At 42.3% G+C, this 18,522-nt stretch overlaps 1 protein-coding gene across 1 annotated transcript in view; it reads right to left on the reverse strand.

The window, feature by feature from the left end:
- The window catches only part of MYH15 (myosin heavy chain 15), a 147,000-nt gene that overhangs the window by 122,011 nt on the left and 6,467 nt on the right, over nt 1-18,522 (reverse strand). Inside the window, exons 3-9 of the mRNA XM_008706610.2 lie at nt 14,535-14,678; nt 12,939-13,095; nt 12,265-12,292; nt 10,856-10,949; nt 8,786-8,878; nt 6,338-6,401; nt 6,153-6,248 (exon numbers count right to left, since the gene is read on the reverse strand). Of these exons, the coding sequence (XP_008704832.2) occupies nt 6,153-6,248; nt 6,338-6,401; nt 8,786-8,878; nt 10,856-10,949; nt 12,265-12,292; nt 12,939-13,095; nt 14,535-14,678 (676 nt within the window). The remainder of the gene's footprint in view (nt 1-6,152; nt 6,249-6,337; nt 6,402-8,785; nt 8,879-10,855; nt 10,950-12,264; nt 12,293-12,938; nt 13,096-14,534; nt 14,679-18,522) is intronic.

An 18,522-nucleotide genomic window follows, 5' to 3' on the forward strand; every position in this document is an offset into this window, starting at 1 on the left:
AAAAAAAAAAAAGTCCAGGAGAGAGATAATGGTATTTGACCAGGGTAGTAACAGCAGGAATGGTAAGGAAGTGCTCAGAGAGTGGATTTTGAAAAGTAGATGGAACAGGTGAGAATAAGGTGGGAGAAACAGATGAGTTCAAGGGCAGGTCTTAGGCACATTAAATTTGAGATGCTATAATGAATACATGCTATAACATGGAAGAATCTCAAAATAATTCTGCTGAGTGAAATAAGACAGACAAGAAAAGAGTTTGTATAATTCCATCTTACAAATTTCTAGAAATTTTGTTCTTTTAAAGTGTTTTATTTTTGTAAACTAAAAGGAAATTGACACACTGAAATCGCAAAAGACCTCGGGCATGCACGTTAACCTGTTAACAGTTCTTCTACATGTCTCTCTTTTCCATAGGAATTTCCCTTAAGCATTTAAAACCCATAGTTGTTACTATATATACAGCCTAAACCATAGCAATCTATGATTCCGTCATTTTACACTGTGCAAAATCCTCAAAATATAGTGGTACCATAGGGAAAAAAAATTCAGTCACAAGTAAATTCCATTGTAAGTCATTCATATAATTTGGTTCTTCTCCAAACCACGTCAAGATATAAAAGAGCCAGTTAGCTAGGAGTCTGGAGTCCTAGAGAGAATCTGGACTCATGATCGAATTGTGAAAGTCATCAGATGCAAACGATCTTTAAAGCTGTCAGTCTAGATGAAGTCACCACGAGATAGATGCAAGGACTGAGCCCCAGGCACTCTGAAGTTATAGGCCAGATGAAAGAGAGACCCACAGAGAAATACCCAGAGATTCAGGGGAGAAACAAGTAGGGTGGTGTGCTAGAGCCAAGGGGAGAGATTCTCAAGGAGGAGGGAGTAATCGGTGGTGTCAAATACTGTCATGACTTTCAAGGTCAAGAAATGTCTGTATATTCTTCTACAAGACTCATTCATGGCTTTACTGATGACTCCCAAATCTTTATTTTCTGAGCTCCAGTCTTAGCACTCCAACTACCCACTAGACATTTCAGTGCAGATGGCCATAAGGAGCTTAAATCCAACACTACCAAAATTGAATCTATGATATTTTCCGTGTCTGTCCTGAAGCTATGTCTCTTCTGTGGTTCCTTATGCTGGTGAATGTCACCGCCTTACCCTGGCTAGACATGGGGGGGCCGTGAAACCTTGTCCTTTCACGGCTCAAATACAGACATCATTTCCATGCCTTTTGAATCAAAATACTTACTTAATCTTTTTTCTCTACAATAGGTAGGTATATGCTATGAGGAGGAGGTGAAGATATAAAAATAGCATGGTCCTTTCCCTCAAGGAGGCTACAAGACTCCCACACCTAACCAGTGCAGGAAATGCTGTGTTTTTAGGGTGAGAGGATGTTTCGGTTGGATGTTTCAGTTCATACCAAAACAAACAAAAAAACCACACACGCACAACAACAAAACAAACTACCTTCTAAAATTGTTTTGCCAAGAATTAGCTTTTAGATCACTCTAAATTATAACCATTCATATACCTTTCATTTTATGTCATTTTTGTCATTACTTTTCATTGTCATTTTTGATCATTTTCATTCTGGTTATGAGGACCAAAGATGGTTTTTTTTGACATTATTTTCTGTATGTAGGAATATAGGAAAACAGAAACCTGGAAAAACTACTATTTGGCCAGGCCCAAATTAATGATAAACTGAATTTAGAACATGGTCTGTAGTATTTGTTAGACTAGGCCACCTACTTATTCAAACCCATGTTTGTAACTATGATGGGAATTTCTTTCCTCCTTTGCCATAGACACAAGGAGGGTCTTGCTCCCACCCAAGCAGGCCCAACAAACAGACAAACACTATGAGAAACAAACCGGAAAGAGTACCACGTGTCCAAGGTCTACAAGGCCAGGAGAAGGAAGGAGCCAACATTCAGGAGGGGGCCGGGAGTAAGGCCCCACAGTGGGCCCACATGCTACACATGCACTCCTCCCGCCACACCTCCCTGCTTCCAGACACATCATTTCTAGAAGTCATAAAGGACAGCTAATGGGCTTCTCCTTCCTCTCACCAACGAGCAACATGGCTGATGCACTGGCCTACCCATTCACTGCAGCAGCTATAGTCAATGTGAAGTGGTAGCCCTTAGAAACGTTCAGACCACATGCATGAGTGTTTGAGGGACTCTGAAAGGCCTTTAGCTCAAAACATTTTCCCCGCTGGGCCTTATCAGAATTTATTTTCAAGGAGCAATGAATTTTAATTGCACTGAGGCTTGAGGTCACTTCAGAGTGCCATGTAAACAGAGATTCCTTTATTTAATTAATTTCCTTTCTATCAAGAGGAATGGCCCTGAGAAAATGTAAAAAAAAAAAAAAAAAAAAAGGCAAACAAACAGTGAATACATTCTTGTGAGACACTATGAGGGCCAGGGAGACCGTCTAGGCCAGATAAGGCCCACACGGAAGATAGCTGACCAGGCTGTGGGCATGTGGAGAACCAGGCGAGCTTGTCAGGGGGCTGGGGACAGCATAAAGAGGAGGCCCGAGAGGGTGCTAAAGGTAAAAGTCAACTGCTTCACGACTTCAAAAAGTGCAGGTATCAACCTTCATACGGGTTCTAGATCCCACTCTTCAGTAGGAGATGCAAAGAGCCCTTTAAGACTGAGTATTTTATCATTCAAAGCTTTGTTTTACATGTCTTCCTGATATTAAATTCTACTTTCTGCCTGGCTAAATGTTCTCCAAGACTCAGCTGAGTTCCCTATGAAAAGGAGCAAAGCTGACATTGGCCAAAAAAACCTCTTAAAATCACAAAGCCCTGTAGTTAGTACCTCTATGCCACATCACCCATCATTACCTGTTTCTCACACTGCCATGTACAGCTGAAGAGGTTGTACACTGCCCAACTCCGCAGAGAATCATTCACATAGTCTACAGTTTGAATAGCATTCTCTAGAGTTGGGCAGGGCACAATCTGCACCACCACACACAAATCTTGTTCCTCCGAACAACCAGTGGGGAGAAAGGGAGTAAAGATAGGAGACCAGTTCAAGAGACACCTAATGGGTCAAGGGAGTACAGTTTAATATGTTCCAGAATAGGAGATCCAGATGCCGACAATTTCTCTCCCCAGAGGCCTTCAGGCTGCTAGTAGACAGGTCAGGTGCACCTCTCAGCAACCATCACTATGCGTTACTGTCCCGTACTAAAGTAAGGACCCAGGGCAGTAGGCAAAATGTCAAAGATTCCAAGAGACAAGGACATGTTTTCTGACGCCTCACCCTAAAGTTCATACACCAGTTGAATAACAAGAATGGGTACAATAAATAGACGGACAAAAAATAGACAAAGAAGAGGAGAAAAATAGGAAGGTATATGCAGGACCGAGCCATCCAGCTGGCATTAAGAACAGGAATTTCAAGGAGCCATATTTGAGGGGACCAAGTAAGTGGGTTTTAGCCATGCCTTGAACAAGGGCCAGCCTAAACTGAAAGGTATAGGGAGGAGGGATGTTCCAGACCACGTAGGGACTAGCTGGGGACTGGCTCTGGGATAACACATCACCCCATTCCTCGGTTCCTTCCATGAGTGGCCGGCCTCTTGACCGACTTTCCATACCCAGTTCTTTTATAGTACTGACAAGCACTTCTGTTTTAGGAAATTTGGACATAATCGTTTCTAAGGTGTGTTCTCTTGTAACAATCTTCAGGACACTCTGAAGCTCTCCTTTGGCAAACATGAATAAAAAGAGTTCAAATTCTAAAATGTCCCAAAGGATGACCAGTGCTGCGGAGAACAAGTGGACTGACAATACCCAAATCGGACCACCAGATGTCAGTCTTCGTACGGTAATCAATCTCGGCAGCCCCCAAAGACCCGCTCAATGACTTCAACGTAAGCCTGCATTTTCCACAGCAGCTCAGAGCCTTCAGGCAGTTCTATTAGTAAACAGAGACGCTCCCCCAAATTTCACAGTCCCTGCTGGTACCCACATTGGACCCTGACTGTCAGGTGACTTGCACACAGAGAAATCTGTGCTAAGAACGTTAGATGTGGCAGGGCTAACCAAAGGAAGATCCAAAAAAAAAAAAAAAAATCTGTTCCAGGTTAGGTAGAGGGGTGGGAAGGAGAACAGCTGCTGTGTTCGTATCACCAATTGCACCTGTGACAAAAATCATTGTCCAGTTTGCAGAGTTTGCCCCATTCGGTGAGGTCACTTTGAAGTAGAAGGCCATGTAGTCAAACCACCACTAAGTGTATAATTCACATACTTCATCTAGCATAAGAGGCTGGGGGAATCGTTCCCCATTAATTTGCTCACCCGGATCTTTGATCTCATCACAAAACCAGTCCTGTGGGAGCATCGTTGTCCTCAGTGGTTTATTTCATACGCAAGACCTTTGCAATCCAATCAGCTTGTCATTCTCCCCTTCCAATGACTTCCCATACTCTGCCTTAGGGTGCAAGGTGCTGCCTGCTATGGCCCTGCCCACCTCCCCCCTACATTACCTTCTTCTCTCCACCAACTGCAATGGCCATTTTGCTATTTCAAGAATAAACCAAATGCCTTCCTGCCTCAGGGCCTTTGCTCTTACTGTTCCCTCTTCCTGGAACTTTTCCTGGAAATCTTGCCTGCTGAATCACTTACTCATTCAGGTGTCTTCAAGAATATTGCCTACTCAGAGAGATCTTGCCCGACCATTCCATCTAAAATATAACCACCTACTACTCTACCAAGCCCAAATTCACTCTGTCTTCTCACCCTACATGTTTTGTAGACCTACCATTCTCTAAAATCATATATGTCTTTGTTTACTTGTTTATTACTTGTCTCCCATACTAGAATGTAAGCTCATGAGGGCAGCGACCTGTTAGTCTTATTTATTTTCCAAACCCCATGCTTAAAAAAGCAGTGCCTGGTGCATACACAGCAGTCCCACAATAAATATTTGTTGAGTGACTACACGAAGTTCATTCTCTTACCCCACAACTTACTTTTTCTTTTTTTTTTTTTTAAGATTTTATTTATTTATTTGACAGAGAGAGAGACAGCCAGAGAGAGAGGGAACACAGTCAGGGGGAGTGGGAGAGGAAGAAGCAGGCTCATAGCGGAGGAGCCTGATGTGGGGCTCGATCCCATAACGCCGGGATCACGCCCTGAGCCGAAGGCAGATGCTTAACCGCTGTGCCACCCAGGCGCCCCCACAACTTACTTTTCTATTCCTCTTCATGGCACTATCTTTATCCTGGTCAAATTATAAAACTTGAGAGTATTTTCGACTCATCGCTCTCCCTCATTCCTACATTCAGCCATGGCTAAGTCCCGTCTATTCTTCTGTGAATCCATCGCTTTTCTCCCATTCCCACAGACACAGCCTGACACAATGCCTTGTCATCCCACACCAGGACTGTAGTGCCTTCCCTCCAGATCTCTACCTTCCATCCATCTTGCCCACCAGCGTACTTGTCGCTGCCCTCAGCAAATCATGACCTCCTATTACCCCACCCCTGTACCCCCCCCAACTCCTTGAGTTCAGAAACCATCAGAATAAAATCTCCACTATTCCTCTATGCAAGTCCTTTCCTCCAGTCAACCTGATCTCTCTGCTCCCTGATCTTGTTCTGCCTTTTCCTGCCACTGTACCCACTGTTCCTCCCATAGGAAATACCCTCCACTCATGACTCCAGTTAAATCCCCTTCCTATCCTTCATACCTCAACGCAAAACCTCCCTTCTTTATAAAACTCCCATTGACCACTACAGACCATGGCGGTGACTCCCACTTCTGGCCTCTTGTCTATACCACCCATGGGGTTCTAATCTTCTAATCACTGAAGGCCTTAAATTATCTAATATTTTTACACACATTCTCATACACACACACACACACACACACACTCACACTCATTTATACCTTCTGGGCATCCTACCCACTTCAAACACTACCAAATTGGAAAAACATTTACTCTCTAGCAATATAAAATTATAGAACATTGGTTTTATAATTGGCTTAATAATCGTGTACCTTTTAGGATAAATAAACTGAGTTCTTAAAAGACTTATTAAACAATACTTTTCCAGGTCCAAGAATCTGACCTCTGTCTCTTGTTTTAGAATGTCCCTCAGCTGCAGAATAATACACTTACCGTGAAGTTCTTTCTTTCCAGACAGAATTTGATAGAATACGTGGTAGTTCCTCTCTCCAGGCTGCTGGAAAATCACTCGGGATTTTTCAAGCAAATCTGCAGGATGAGGAAAGGATAAAGATTCATACTCAGGTGCTCCTGCAAACTTAGAGGAAAAGTAATCAAAGAGTGCAGTGGCTACTTACAAACGTCGATGTCTGCAGACGACAGCTTGCCTCTGGCACAAAAGTGCATCCTGATGAATTTGCCCTAGGTGGACATAAAACACAGTCTCCTATTGAAACATTCCAAACAGTTGCAATGGCTTTATTATACACATTACTCCCAAAGGGACTAGTTTAAAGTTAAAAGAAAAATGCAACATGGGCCTGAAATGGCACCAGATAACGCTGGGAGGAAGCTAGAATGGTCACCAAGACTAGCAGTGGTCCTGGATTCTAGTGTCAGACCTGCCGGCATCTAGCTGTGTGTTCTTGTGTGTGCTATTGAATCTCTCTGGGCCTCAGTGTTCTTACCTAAAGAATGAGAAAAATAATATCTGTTCAGCATATTCTTTCATTTATTCAGCAAACATTCATTGAGCACCTACGGCCATCCAGGAAACCTACTAGGCCCTGGACGTATCACATCAGAAAAATAGATGCGGTCCCTACTCTTCTGGATTCTAGGTGTAAGCAGCTAACGCCATGGCATGAACGCAGGAACATTTGGTGATTCTTGAATCCTAAAGAAAAGCCAGTTGTGCAGGAGTTGAGCGAGTCTGGAGGAGCAGAAAACAGAGTCTGTGAGGTAGACAGGCACCAGGCACCCTATCACGTAGGCCTTACCGTCCACAGGAAGGAGTACGGTTTAATTTTATGTGTGCTCAGAAGACAGTGGGAGATTTTAAGCAAAGGAATGATGTGATTAGATTTATGTTTTTTTTTTTTAAGATTTTATTTATTTATTTGACAGAGAGAGAGAGACAGCCAGTGAGAGAGGGAACACAAGCAGGGGGAGTGGGAGAGGAAGAAGCAGGCTCCCAGTGGAGGAGCCTGATGTGGGGCTCCATCCCAGAACGCTGGGAACACGCCCTGAGCCAAAGGCAGACGCTTAACGACTGCGCCACCCAGGCGCCCCTAGATTTATGTTTTTAAACACTACTTTGGCATAAATAATAGATGGGGCTCCCTTTTTTGTCTCATGAAAAGCCATAAGACGGATCTAGCAGGACAAAAAGGCTGCCCAAGGAGACAAAGCCCACGTGAGAAGCCAGGTGCGGTGAAGGAGGCAGTCAGCGGCAGTCAGAGCCTGCAGGAGGAGGAGGATGGCCAGGCGGAGGACAGGCTAGCGGGGGTCACCCATGCAAGGAAGGAGACAGAGCAGAACTACGGCCGGGCAAGGGAAGAGAGTGGCGACAAATAGGGAGATTGAGCCATTCAGTCAACAAACGTAGGATAATGGGAACCATACACACAGACACCCATGTGTAAGTACACATACACGCACATTTATACACATGCATATACGCACGGTACTAACTGAAATAATTTAACCTGGATTTCTGGATTTTTTTGGACCCCTTTTACTTTCTTTCCCTTCTCCTCCTCCCTTCCATTCATCCATCTTTGCCTACTTTGCTTCTCTACTTTTTTTCTTCTACCTGCCAACTTTCTTCTCATTCTTGTTTTCAATTGCTTTCTTTCCTCCTTATCTTTCTTTCCACCTGCTGTTCTTTCCTTTCTTCCTTTCCTTCTGCTTTTTCCTTTCTTTCATCTTCCTTTTTTTCCCCTTCCCTCCCTTTCCTTTCCCCCTCTTTTTACAGCTTTCTTTTTTTCATATTTCAGCAGAAAATCCCTTTGCATTCTAACCAATCCCAAAACTAGCAGTTGTTTTACGGACCAATATTACCCCCTGCTATGCAGCCAGACCTCGCAAGCAGATGTAAGAGCAGGCAGGGCAGCGCTAAGGCCCTGGATAGAAACCAGCCACAGCAGCATGAGGCTGTTATTTAATTGTGCCCAAGGATTCAAACAGGAAGCCTCCTGCAAATTTCCTTGTAAATTATAGCGTGGCTCCCTGCCACATTTTTGTCATAAAATGGGTTTGTGAAACTAAGGTTTGAAATTCAAATTTTTCCTCTATCCTGGGACTGCAAGTTATCAGAAGCTATTTTTAAAAATGTTTTCTCCCAATTAAAAAAAAAAAAATCCCCAGTGGAAAATATGCAGAGGTAGGGGAGCCACAGGCAGGAGCAGAAACAATAATTGTACTAAGTGAATTAGGAAGTGCTTACTAAATTGACTTGTTATAAGGAGTATATGAAATTATGAAGGAAAAAGTACTTTCAACTCTGTAAAATGTAATGCAATATAAAGAATTATTAGAATTTGCTGGGTGAGCTTCCCTACTGGGAGTGGAAAGGAATTTGAAACTTCCTGAAATTGACCAAACAATAGAAGCTTTTCTGCTGTATATTCATATGTAGTTTTAATTTAATAATGAAACTGATCTCTTTCTTTTTTGAGGAATCCAAAAATATTAGACCTTTTTGAAGTTTGAGGAATTTTTTTATACCTGTGGGCTCAGACATGAATTTTACCATTTGCTTCAAAATTAAAGACTCCGATATACTGTTTAATCATGTTACTTACAAAACGAGAGGAGTTGTCATTTCTCAGGGTTTTGGCATTTCCAAATGCTTCCAAGATAGGATGCACTTGCTTGATTTGATCTTCTAAAGTCCCCTGAGATACAGGTAAGAGAAATATAGCAGATAAAGTTTTCAGTAAAATTCTGTAATGTGGTAAGCCCTCCAGACCCACTCTTGCTTTGATAAATAGTAGCCAAAAGCTGTTTCCAAATTTGTTTATACAATGTTACTTTGCAATGAGAGCTCACAAAAATAGATGAATGAGAAGCTATCTTAACATACAATGCCCCTGTGAATATATGTGAGAACTCATTCATTTACAATGACTTTCTTTTGGCTGGAATTAGCCTAAGTGGGGAAAGGAACTAGATAGCTACAATCAATCAATCAATACCATAGCCTATTTCCAGGAAAACTTCCTTCCTTATATTTTCCCCATTGTTAATCTCCCTCTCTTCCCATCTAATTCTTACATCTGGAAATTTTTTCTTAAGATAATACAGCAGACTCTTGACATTATTAAATTATATTTTTCTTTGTTACGATTCCTAAGTAACCTAGTGGTCCATGCCAAGCAGTGAGTCAGTGATGGTATTCATTTTGAATTTGAATCATGTGTTCTCAGCTGGTCACCTCCACAGAGTGAGTCTGAATGAGCACCCAGCACCCCCATTGTAACATGGCTATGTCGTTTTCCACTCAGCATCAAAGATCCATTTCCATGGGAAGGATTATGTAGTATATAGTATTCAAGAATTTATAAATTGAGGGGGTCCTGGGTGGCTCAGTTGGTTAAGTATCCTACTCTTGATTTCAGCTCAGCTTGTGAGATTAAGCCCCAATTCAGGCTCGGCACTGGGTGTGGAGCCTGCTTAAGATTGTCTCTCTCCCTCTCCTTCTGCCCCCACCTCCCTCACGTGCATGTGCGTGCACGCATACATACACACACACACACACACACACACACACACACGCTCTCAAAAAAAATTATAAATGTACAAATACTCTATCTCTTCTATGTATTATTTCTGCTATCCTTTAAATAAGTAAAAGGGCTATATGAGCAAAGATTTTCATGGAAATGTCATATATTATGTATTGGGTTATGTATGATCATGAGGCTCAATGGGTAGACCAAACCAACACACACCGAACAACCAAAAATGCACACAAAAATGAAGCAATATCTAGTGAATAATAGAGTTCAGTAATACCTGAAGAAATCAATCAAATTCAGGAGTATGGTGGTTGGGAAAGAAATTTTTCATGGTTTGAAAATTGGACCAGTTTGCTATTGTGATATACTTCTTACTTTGCAAAAACAGCAGGAAGCACCCAGGATTGAATTGAAAAAGCAAAATAACAATGCCAGACATAGAAAGATGAGAGGCTCTAACAGCTCAATAACTCATTGATTTTGAGTCCCACTCAGCATCATCTAATTTTATTTTGCATACCAATTCTCATGGTCTAGTTACTCTCAAATTATCATGAAACCCATCAACCTGTTAATGGAGCTAAACAAAGTAAACTAAATTAAAAATCACCAAAGATAAAAGTAATTAAATAGAGAGGGAAGAGGAGTAGAACCTGGAATGTGATTAAAGTGGAGGTTATGCCCATCAGGCATTTGGGATTTGATCCAGGAGTTAGTGGTGAAGGAAGGAGACTTCTACCAGTGCACATCTGTGGGGGTCTGACATCTCACAGTAGCTAAAGGGATTCAGAAATATCAAAAGTGGCCATTCAAGGCACTGATGACTCTAGTCTTTTGGGAAGATGACTTGGATCGTAGGTGTAGTTCTCAGAAGGTCCAATCAACAAAGATCCGGCTAAATAGCCCTTGAAGCAAATCTGAAACAAATTATGTAATTTCATGTTTGGGGGTTATTGGTTTGAAGCACTTGATGACCTCTCAAGAGGCAAAGATGGGAAAAAACTTTTCTATAATTTTCTAATTTTTCTGTGGCTCTTGTCTCCTCTTTTCTCCCCAAAAGTGGTCAAGGCAGAGCCTCCATGATCAGTGGATAGGACCACCTCACCTTTCCTGCCAAGATATATGAACACTTACCGGCTTTTCCCTAGATTCTCCCATGGTTGCTATGGTGGCAAAATACTGGATAATATGTTTGGTGTTCACAGTCTTTCCAGCACCAGATTCTCCTCTGTGATTAGAAATTCAATGATGCGGTTAACTGGTTTGGATTACAAATGCAGTGAAAAGTTAAATCATTTTAACTATATAGGCTAAGACAAGAAGGAAAAGTTTTATGGAAAAATGGAGCTTGAGAGGAAACTCGATTAAAGAGATGTAGATATTTAATCAGTTGGGAGAAGGGGAAGGACTATCTCAGGCTGGAAAAACAGCATGAACAAAAATCAAAACTCAGTACAGAAAGATTAAAGATTTCATAAAAACTGGAAGCCTGTTCTTCATGGTTCTGTTAACAAAAAGCTGAAGAGCTCCTCTATTAGTTAAAGACAGGTCCCCTCATTACCAACTGTTGGAGGGATTTTTCATGTATTAAGGCTACCACATGGCTAGGTCCAACCCTCTCCCTAAGAAGAAGGCATACCAATCAATCCACCAGGCAGATGGGTTTTAGACTTCCTTTTACCTTTGATAACCAGTTAACTTTGTGATGTGGGACGAACACAGTGGTGCTAGCCTCATCACCCAAAACATCATAGGATCAGGGCCTGCCTTTATCTGCATGAAACTCCAGGAAATAGTCCATCTTCTCTGCAAAGGGCAGAACACTAACTATTCTTCTAGCTCTAAGATTCTGAGACTATTATTCTTCTTGAGATGACAAAAGCCAATGGAGAGCCCAACACATGAGGTGACAGCACCATTGCATAGGAAGACCAAGAACTTTAGCATTTCACTGCCTTTTGAATCTTAGCCTCGACGCCCCCCCACCCCACCCAGCCACCCTGCTGACAGTTCATCTGGCCAACCAGTGCTCTTCCCATCAAAATTAGATACAATACAATATGAATGAAGTCTTTTCCTTCCTTTTCTCCTCCAAGTCTCACCATCTCTTAGTTCCTACTACTTAATGTACCTTGGTCTGCCCCAATTTGGCTGCCCAGATGACAGCAGGTTATCTGTTCCATCATACCCATTGAATTTTGTCTCTCTGCCCAATTAGCCAGTCCACAGACCTGTGAAAACTATTATTTCGACAGGGGGTTCTCCATTAAGAAGATGACTAAGATCAGCTTGTGCACTATGAGCTCTAAAAGATCTAAGATGGTGGAGGCAGCCTACCTAGTACCGTATTCGGAGTAATCACTGACTAAAGCGTTATGACAATTGCCTGAGTATCTTATTCGTGCCTAGAATGTATTCTGTATCTAAAGAGCAAACAATTCAAAGATAGTGAATTTATGTTTTATTCCCAGTGAAATGTAGGTGTCTGTTTCCACTGAAACTCTCACTGCTAGCCAGAAAGAAGAGGCAAGTCAAACACTTACGTCAAAAGTACAGACTGATTCTCCCGATCTACAAAAGAAAAGAAAATGTCAGAACATTCTTCTGCCAGAGCTTCTACGTATTGGCAAACGTGTTCAAAATTTCCTTGGTTGCAGTTTGAAGTCAGACACAAGGAAAAGGATTTGCTCTCAGTTGGATAAAGAAATACCATTTAAATAGTACAGAGTAAAAAGAGATTTTTTTTTCCTTTGCCCCTAGGTATGTCAGTCCTAAGAACATATAAACCTCAGGCCCATTTTCTTGCTCCAAATACAAATGATCACTGACTAATGGTTGACATTTTTGCCATTTGAAGCCTTTTAAGAAGCATGGTGTTACAATAGCTACAGAGAAACTTCTTTGTGCCAGAAACTCTAACAGGCGCTTTATGTAATGAAAGCTGCCATCTACAGGGGGCTTACTCCGAGCCAGCCACGGGGCTGAGCACTTTCAATGCATTATCTCACTTAATTTGACGTGTGAGCTAATCATCTCCAGGACCCTAGGAGCCAGGCTCTATTTGGTCCCCATTTTATTCAAAAGAAATGGAGGCTTCCAGTGATGAGGTAACTGCAAAGGCCACGCTCTGCTCACAATGGCTGCCTGCCTCTCAGTGACATGGAGAAAAAAGTAGATCAGGTATTTTTACCTTTCATTTTGTAGGGCAGCCACTTACTGTGCAGCATATCCTGAAAGGCATTATCGGCCACAGCGAAGATGTGAGGGGGAGCTTCTGATCGCCTCTTCCCTTTGTAGGCAGCCACGACTTCTTTCTGATACACTGGGAGCCACTTGTAAGGGTTTATGCTCACACAGAAGAGACCTGAATATGTCTGAGGAAAAATCAGAGGAGATTTCAGAAAGCAGGTTAGAAACACTTCCAGGGCTGCCAGCTCTCTCGCTGCCAGATAACATTTGCTGAAATATTTACTCATAAAGGAACTCAAAAGAGGAGAGCGTTCGGATTCTTACAGGGAAGGGACTATAACAGGAAGAGACCGAACCAGGTGAGAGCAGCAGCGGGACCTGGGGTTACCTGTCCCCGGGGAGACCCGCTAACTACTAACACATCTGACACACACGCCTTTTGAAGGCAGAGAGGACGCCGACAGCAGGCGGAGCAGCTAGCGGTCATTTGAGGCCAGAAGGTGGCTTGTGTTTCAGCAAGATTAGGAACCTGATTTTTAAGGCACTGAGAGGGAATAGCTCATTTGGGTCACTCAGTCACTATAATGGTTGAATTGTGGCCCCCCAAAAGACACCTTCAGGTCCTAATCCCGGAACCTGTGAATGCAATCTTATCTGGAAAACAGAATCTTTGGAGGTGTAATTAAGTTAAGGATCTCAAGATGATATGTGGGTGGGCCTTAAATCCAGTGGCTGGTGTCTTTATAAGACGCACAGAGAGGAGACAATATGGACACAGAGAAGGAAAGGGATGTGAAGACAGAGGCAGAGATTGGAGTGATACAGCCACAAGGAATGCCAGCAGCCACTAGAAGCTGGAAAGGGTAAGGATTCTCCCCTAGAGACTCCAGAAGGAGTAGGACCCTGCTGATTTGATTTGATTTTGGACTTCTGGCTTCTAGAACTGTGATAGAATAAACTTCTGTTGTTAAGTCAACTGGTTTGTGGTAATTTTGTTACAGCATCCAAGGGAAATTAACATAGTCATGTAAATCAGAGTGCCAAGGAGCAAGTTGGCTACATGTCATGGCTTCTATAGCAATGGAGCCCAAATGCCACCATTTTGGCCCAATCTATTCAGCGCTGCTGCTGTTGAATAGGTTCTGAGTAAATCAGAATCCAAGAAACCATCGCCAATGTAATGAGGATGAAAACAATCATTCCTTCTTCTGAGCACAAACAGGGTGGCAGGCACTGCTCTATGTGCTTTACATTCTCTGATTTCATCCTCCAAGCTACCTTGGAGAGCCAAGCATTCTCATCTCACTTTACAGATAAGGTGACTTCAGAAGTTAAGAAACTTAACAACTAGTCAGTGACAAAAGTAGCATCTGGACACCTATCTATCAGGATCCAAGCCTCACGCCCTTACTTTAGCTTGACAACCTAGGGAAAGGGCTATGGCTGTTGACAAAATAAAATTGGGGAAATGCTAAGGCAAGGTCCCTTCCCAGTGGGCATTCCTCAAGCGTTATCCCCATGTGAGTCTGCTTAAATTCAAAGTAAGCTCTTATCCAAAAGTGGGCTGAGACATGCCAACATGAGCGCCAGCGTGAGATTTCAGTGGTGAAGCATATATACGTACATAGGTCATCCAGTGGTCATAGCGCCTCCTCAGGGTATGCAGCACAGATGCTTCATTGAGATGAGTCAGCATTGCTAGGTCTTCAATCATTTCAAACTTTGGGGGATTCATTTGCTGGACTTCATCCTCTTTGACACTCAGACTCTGCAGAGAGGAGAAAAATAGAATATGTATTTCCCTATTTTATGTTCCTTCATTTTGCCACGCACTGGAAAGAATCTTCAAGGATTCAAGAAAAAGATGCCTCATGAGAGGATGGGGCCAGAAGTTTAACCAAGCCTAATGAAAGAGACAGGTGTTTCTCCTGCCCATGATCACACCTTGCCTGAAGATAGAATATTTTGATTCAAGAAAAACTTTTTAAAATTTCATCCGGCAAGACTCTGGTCCTGCGGCTCCTCACTGACTCTGGTTGCCTCTGGGAGCACACACATCACATTGCACATGACTTGTACCTCTCCTGATGCGTAGAAGGTTTAGAAGAAGGAATTTGGAGTGAAGGATCAAGGAGGCAGATGAATCCTTCCAGGCTTTGTTCAAGACCTATCCTCTTCCTCAATCCTTCCCCAACTCCCTTAGCTCATTTAAAAAAATTTTTTTTGCCACATGAACAACCTGTACTGTCTTGACACAAGCTTTCGTGTAAGTTTCAATAATTAACAATGTCAGACTATTTCTCAGCTTGATTATAAACACCTGAAGGAGTTTTGATGGTGTTTTCTTTTATAGTTACTAAAGCATCTATTATGTGATGGACATGGTAGGTACTCAATAAATATTGATCTCTTGATTAATATGAATGCATTGATACCAAATAGTTGTTTAGAGTTGTTCTCAAAGTTTCCTTCCTATTAAACAAGCCCTTTTCCTTGTTTAATAAACATTGGTATCAACAGATGGCTCCATTTAATCCCAGCTGGTGATGGCTTCTTCTTCCAAAGCTCTCACATTCTCCATTTTTTTTGAGAGCTAGAGAGGGAGCAGGGGAGGGGTTCAGGGCAGAGGGAGACGGAGAATCCTCAGCAGGCTCCACACCTAGTATGGAGCCCATGGCGGGGCTTGATCTCACAATCCTGAGATCATGACCTGAGCTGAAATCAAGAGTCAGACATTTAACCAACTGAACCACCTAGGTGTCCCCACATTCTCCATATTCTTGATCAAATTCCTACCCACAGTCTGCTTTATCATTGCTCCAACAGTAATCACTTTTCTTTTGAGTCACTTTAATTTCCATAAGTCAAGGACTCCTTTTCTGTAGAATTTAATTAGTTGTCTTGTGTCTTTAAATACCTCCCCTTAGCTCTAATTGTGTTTTTCTCTTCTTTCACTGCCTTCTTTCTTCCATAAGTATTACTCTACACCCACTGGCTTCATTGTCTCTGTTAATGTTACGGAGACTGTTCATGTGGTGATTGAAAGTGTAGTTACTTCTAACATCAGGAGGAGGAACCCTGGAGCTAGGGAGATACAGAGCAGGGCTGGGGGACTAGGGCCATCATTATGGTGGAAGGACAAACAGAACAAAGCAAATTCATTTAGACTCTTCTTTCTACACCATTAACTTAAGGCTTTCATGCTCTTCTTCCTATGATTTCTTTTGAAAATCATGATTATAACCATAATATATTTACAAAGCATCTTAAATCCTGTCGAAAAGACAGCAGTTTGGAACATGTGCTCAGACAAGAAAGCCTCTCATTTGGAGACCCGATAAAATAGGGTTGACTCCATTAAGAAAATGAAAAGATGGGACACCTGGATGACTCGGTCAATTAAGCATCTGCGTTCAGCTCAAGTTATGATCTCAGGGTCCTGGAATTGAGCCCCGCATCAAGCTCCCTGCTCAGGGGGAGTCTGCTTCTTCCTCTCATTCTCCCTCTGCTCCTCCCCCTGGCCCGTGCTTGCTCTCTCATGCTCTCTCTCTCTCTCTCAAATAAATAAAATCTTAAAAAAAAAAAAAGTGAAACAACAACACTGGGGGAAAATCTTTACAAATCATATAACTGACAAGGGACTTGTATCCAGAATACATAAAGAAATTTTAAAATACAACAAAAAAAGCAATAAGGCAATTAAAAAATGGGCAAAGGGTTTGATGAGACTTTTCTCCAAATGTACACAGTTGGTACACAAAGGGTCAATAAGCACATGAAAAGATGCTCAATATTATTAGGGAAACAGAAATAAATAGAAATAGGGGAATAGAAATAAAAATCACATTAAAATATCACTTCACACCCACTAGAATGGCTATCATCTAAAAGATAATAATATGTGTTGGTGAGGATATAGAGAAATTATAACCCTTACATATTGCTGGCAGGAATATAAAATGATGCAGCCATTTTGGAAGACATTTTTGCAGTTCTTCAAAATGCTAGACATAGAAGTTATCATATGACCCAGCAATTCTACTAGGTATATACCCAAAAGTTAATACGTCCACACAAAAACTTACACATGCATGCTTATGTGAGCATTCTTCCTCAATAGCCAAAACCTGGAAACAATCCAAATGTCTCTCAGCGGGTGAGTGAACAAATGTGGTGTAGCCAATACTATGGAATATTGTTCAGCTGTACAAAGGAATAAAGTTCTGATACTTGCTACAACATGAATGAACCCCAGGACATTATACTAAGTGAAAGAAGCCAGACACAAAAGATCCTATGTTGTCTGATCCCATTTATTCAAAATGCCAGACTAGGCAAATCTATACAGAAATAACATAGATCAGAGGGGAGAGAGGGGAGTGACTGCTAATAGGTACAAGATTTCTTTTTGGGATAATAAAAATATTCTAAAAATTAAATTTCAGGGATAGTTGCATAATTCTTTAAATATACTAAAAACTGTAAAGGAACTTTTAGGCAAAGAGGCTTGCGCGATGGACTGTAGAAAAGACCCACAGCGACCACCTGGCTGAATACGGACCGGTCCGTGGGGGGACCCACCTCAAAATATCGAGGCCCTCACTGACCCCGGGGCTACTTAACTTCTTCGTTCTGCCTCAGGTGAATTCTTGTCACCACCCACACCACCTGCTTCCGCCCAATCGCCGCCCCACATTTGGGGCCCCCACCTGGTCAGACAGACACATTTAAACACCAAAACTATTGAATTGCACACTTTAAAGAGGTGAACTACATGGTATGTAAATTATAGCTCAATAAACAATGACGGAAAAGAAACATTTCACATCCGCTTTCTCTCTATTGATAAGAGATTGTCCCGAGGCTAACTTTAGGGCCCATCTGTTTCCTTATTTAGGACATTCTGAATTTTTTCTTGCCTACCTAGGCAAATTCCTGCTGATAAGGCCCAAGTTCTTCTTAATTCCGTCACGTAAAATCTACCTAGTTGGAGATTTTTTTTATGTCCAGATATTGTCAAAAAGGCATATTAAGACACCGTAAGTGGTAATTTATAAGTGGCCTCCAGAGCTTTACAACTCAAACGGCAATGCTTTAGATTATAAATTGTCCGAATACCAAGATAAGGGCGTGAAAAAGACAAACCTTCTTGGTAATGATTCTGTTTGCTGTGGAGCCGAGGCGCAACCGGAAGGAGACTGGAGACGTGAATATGGGCAGGGAATCCTCTATAAAATCTACCAGGAACTGTTCATCCGAGTCAGGCCAGAAATAAGGCCCGGCTCAGCACCACGGGGCTGGCAGGCAACCTGAGGTCAGTGATTTAGGGGAGGGTCCTGAGGGTGGATTGCTGCCTTAGATGCCCGGATGACAGGGAGAAGGGGCTGCAAGCCATTCCTGCCTTACTTCACGTGCCCTCCACGACCCCTTACAGACCAGCTTGTGCTCAACACCTGCCCTAAACCTCTTTCCAAGGTCATAAGGGACCTCTTAATTCTGAAATGCTGAGGCTTTCTCCAAGACCTTAATCTCTTTCTCTAACACTTAGCATTACTGACCATCCCCCATCTCTTGGCTTCTCTGGCACTGTGCTAGTCAAATTATCCCTCTCT

Source organism: Ursus maritimus, unplaced genomic scaffold (assembly GCF_017311325.1).
Source record: "Ursus maritimus isolate PB19 unplaced genomic scaffold, ASM1731132v1 scaffold_4, whole genome shotgun sequence".
In the NCBI taxonomy this organism is placed as follows: Eukaryota; Metazoa; Chordata; class Mammalia; order Carnivora; family Ursidae; genus Ursus; species Ursus maritimus.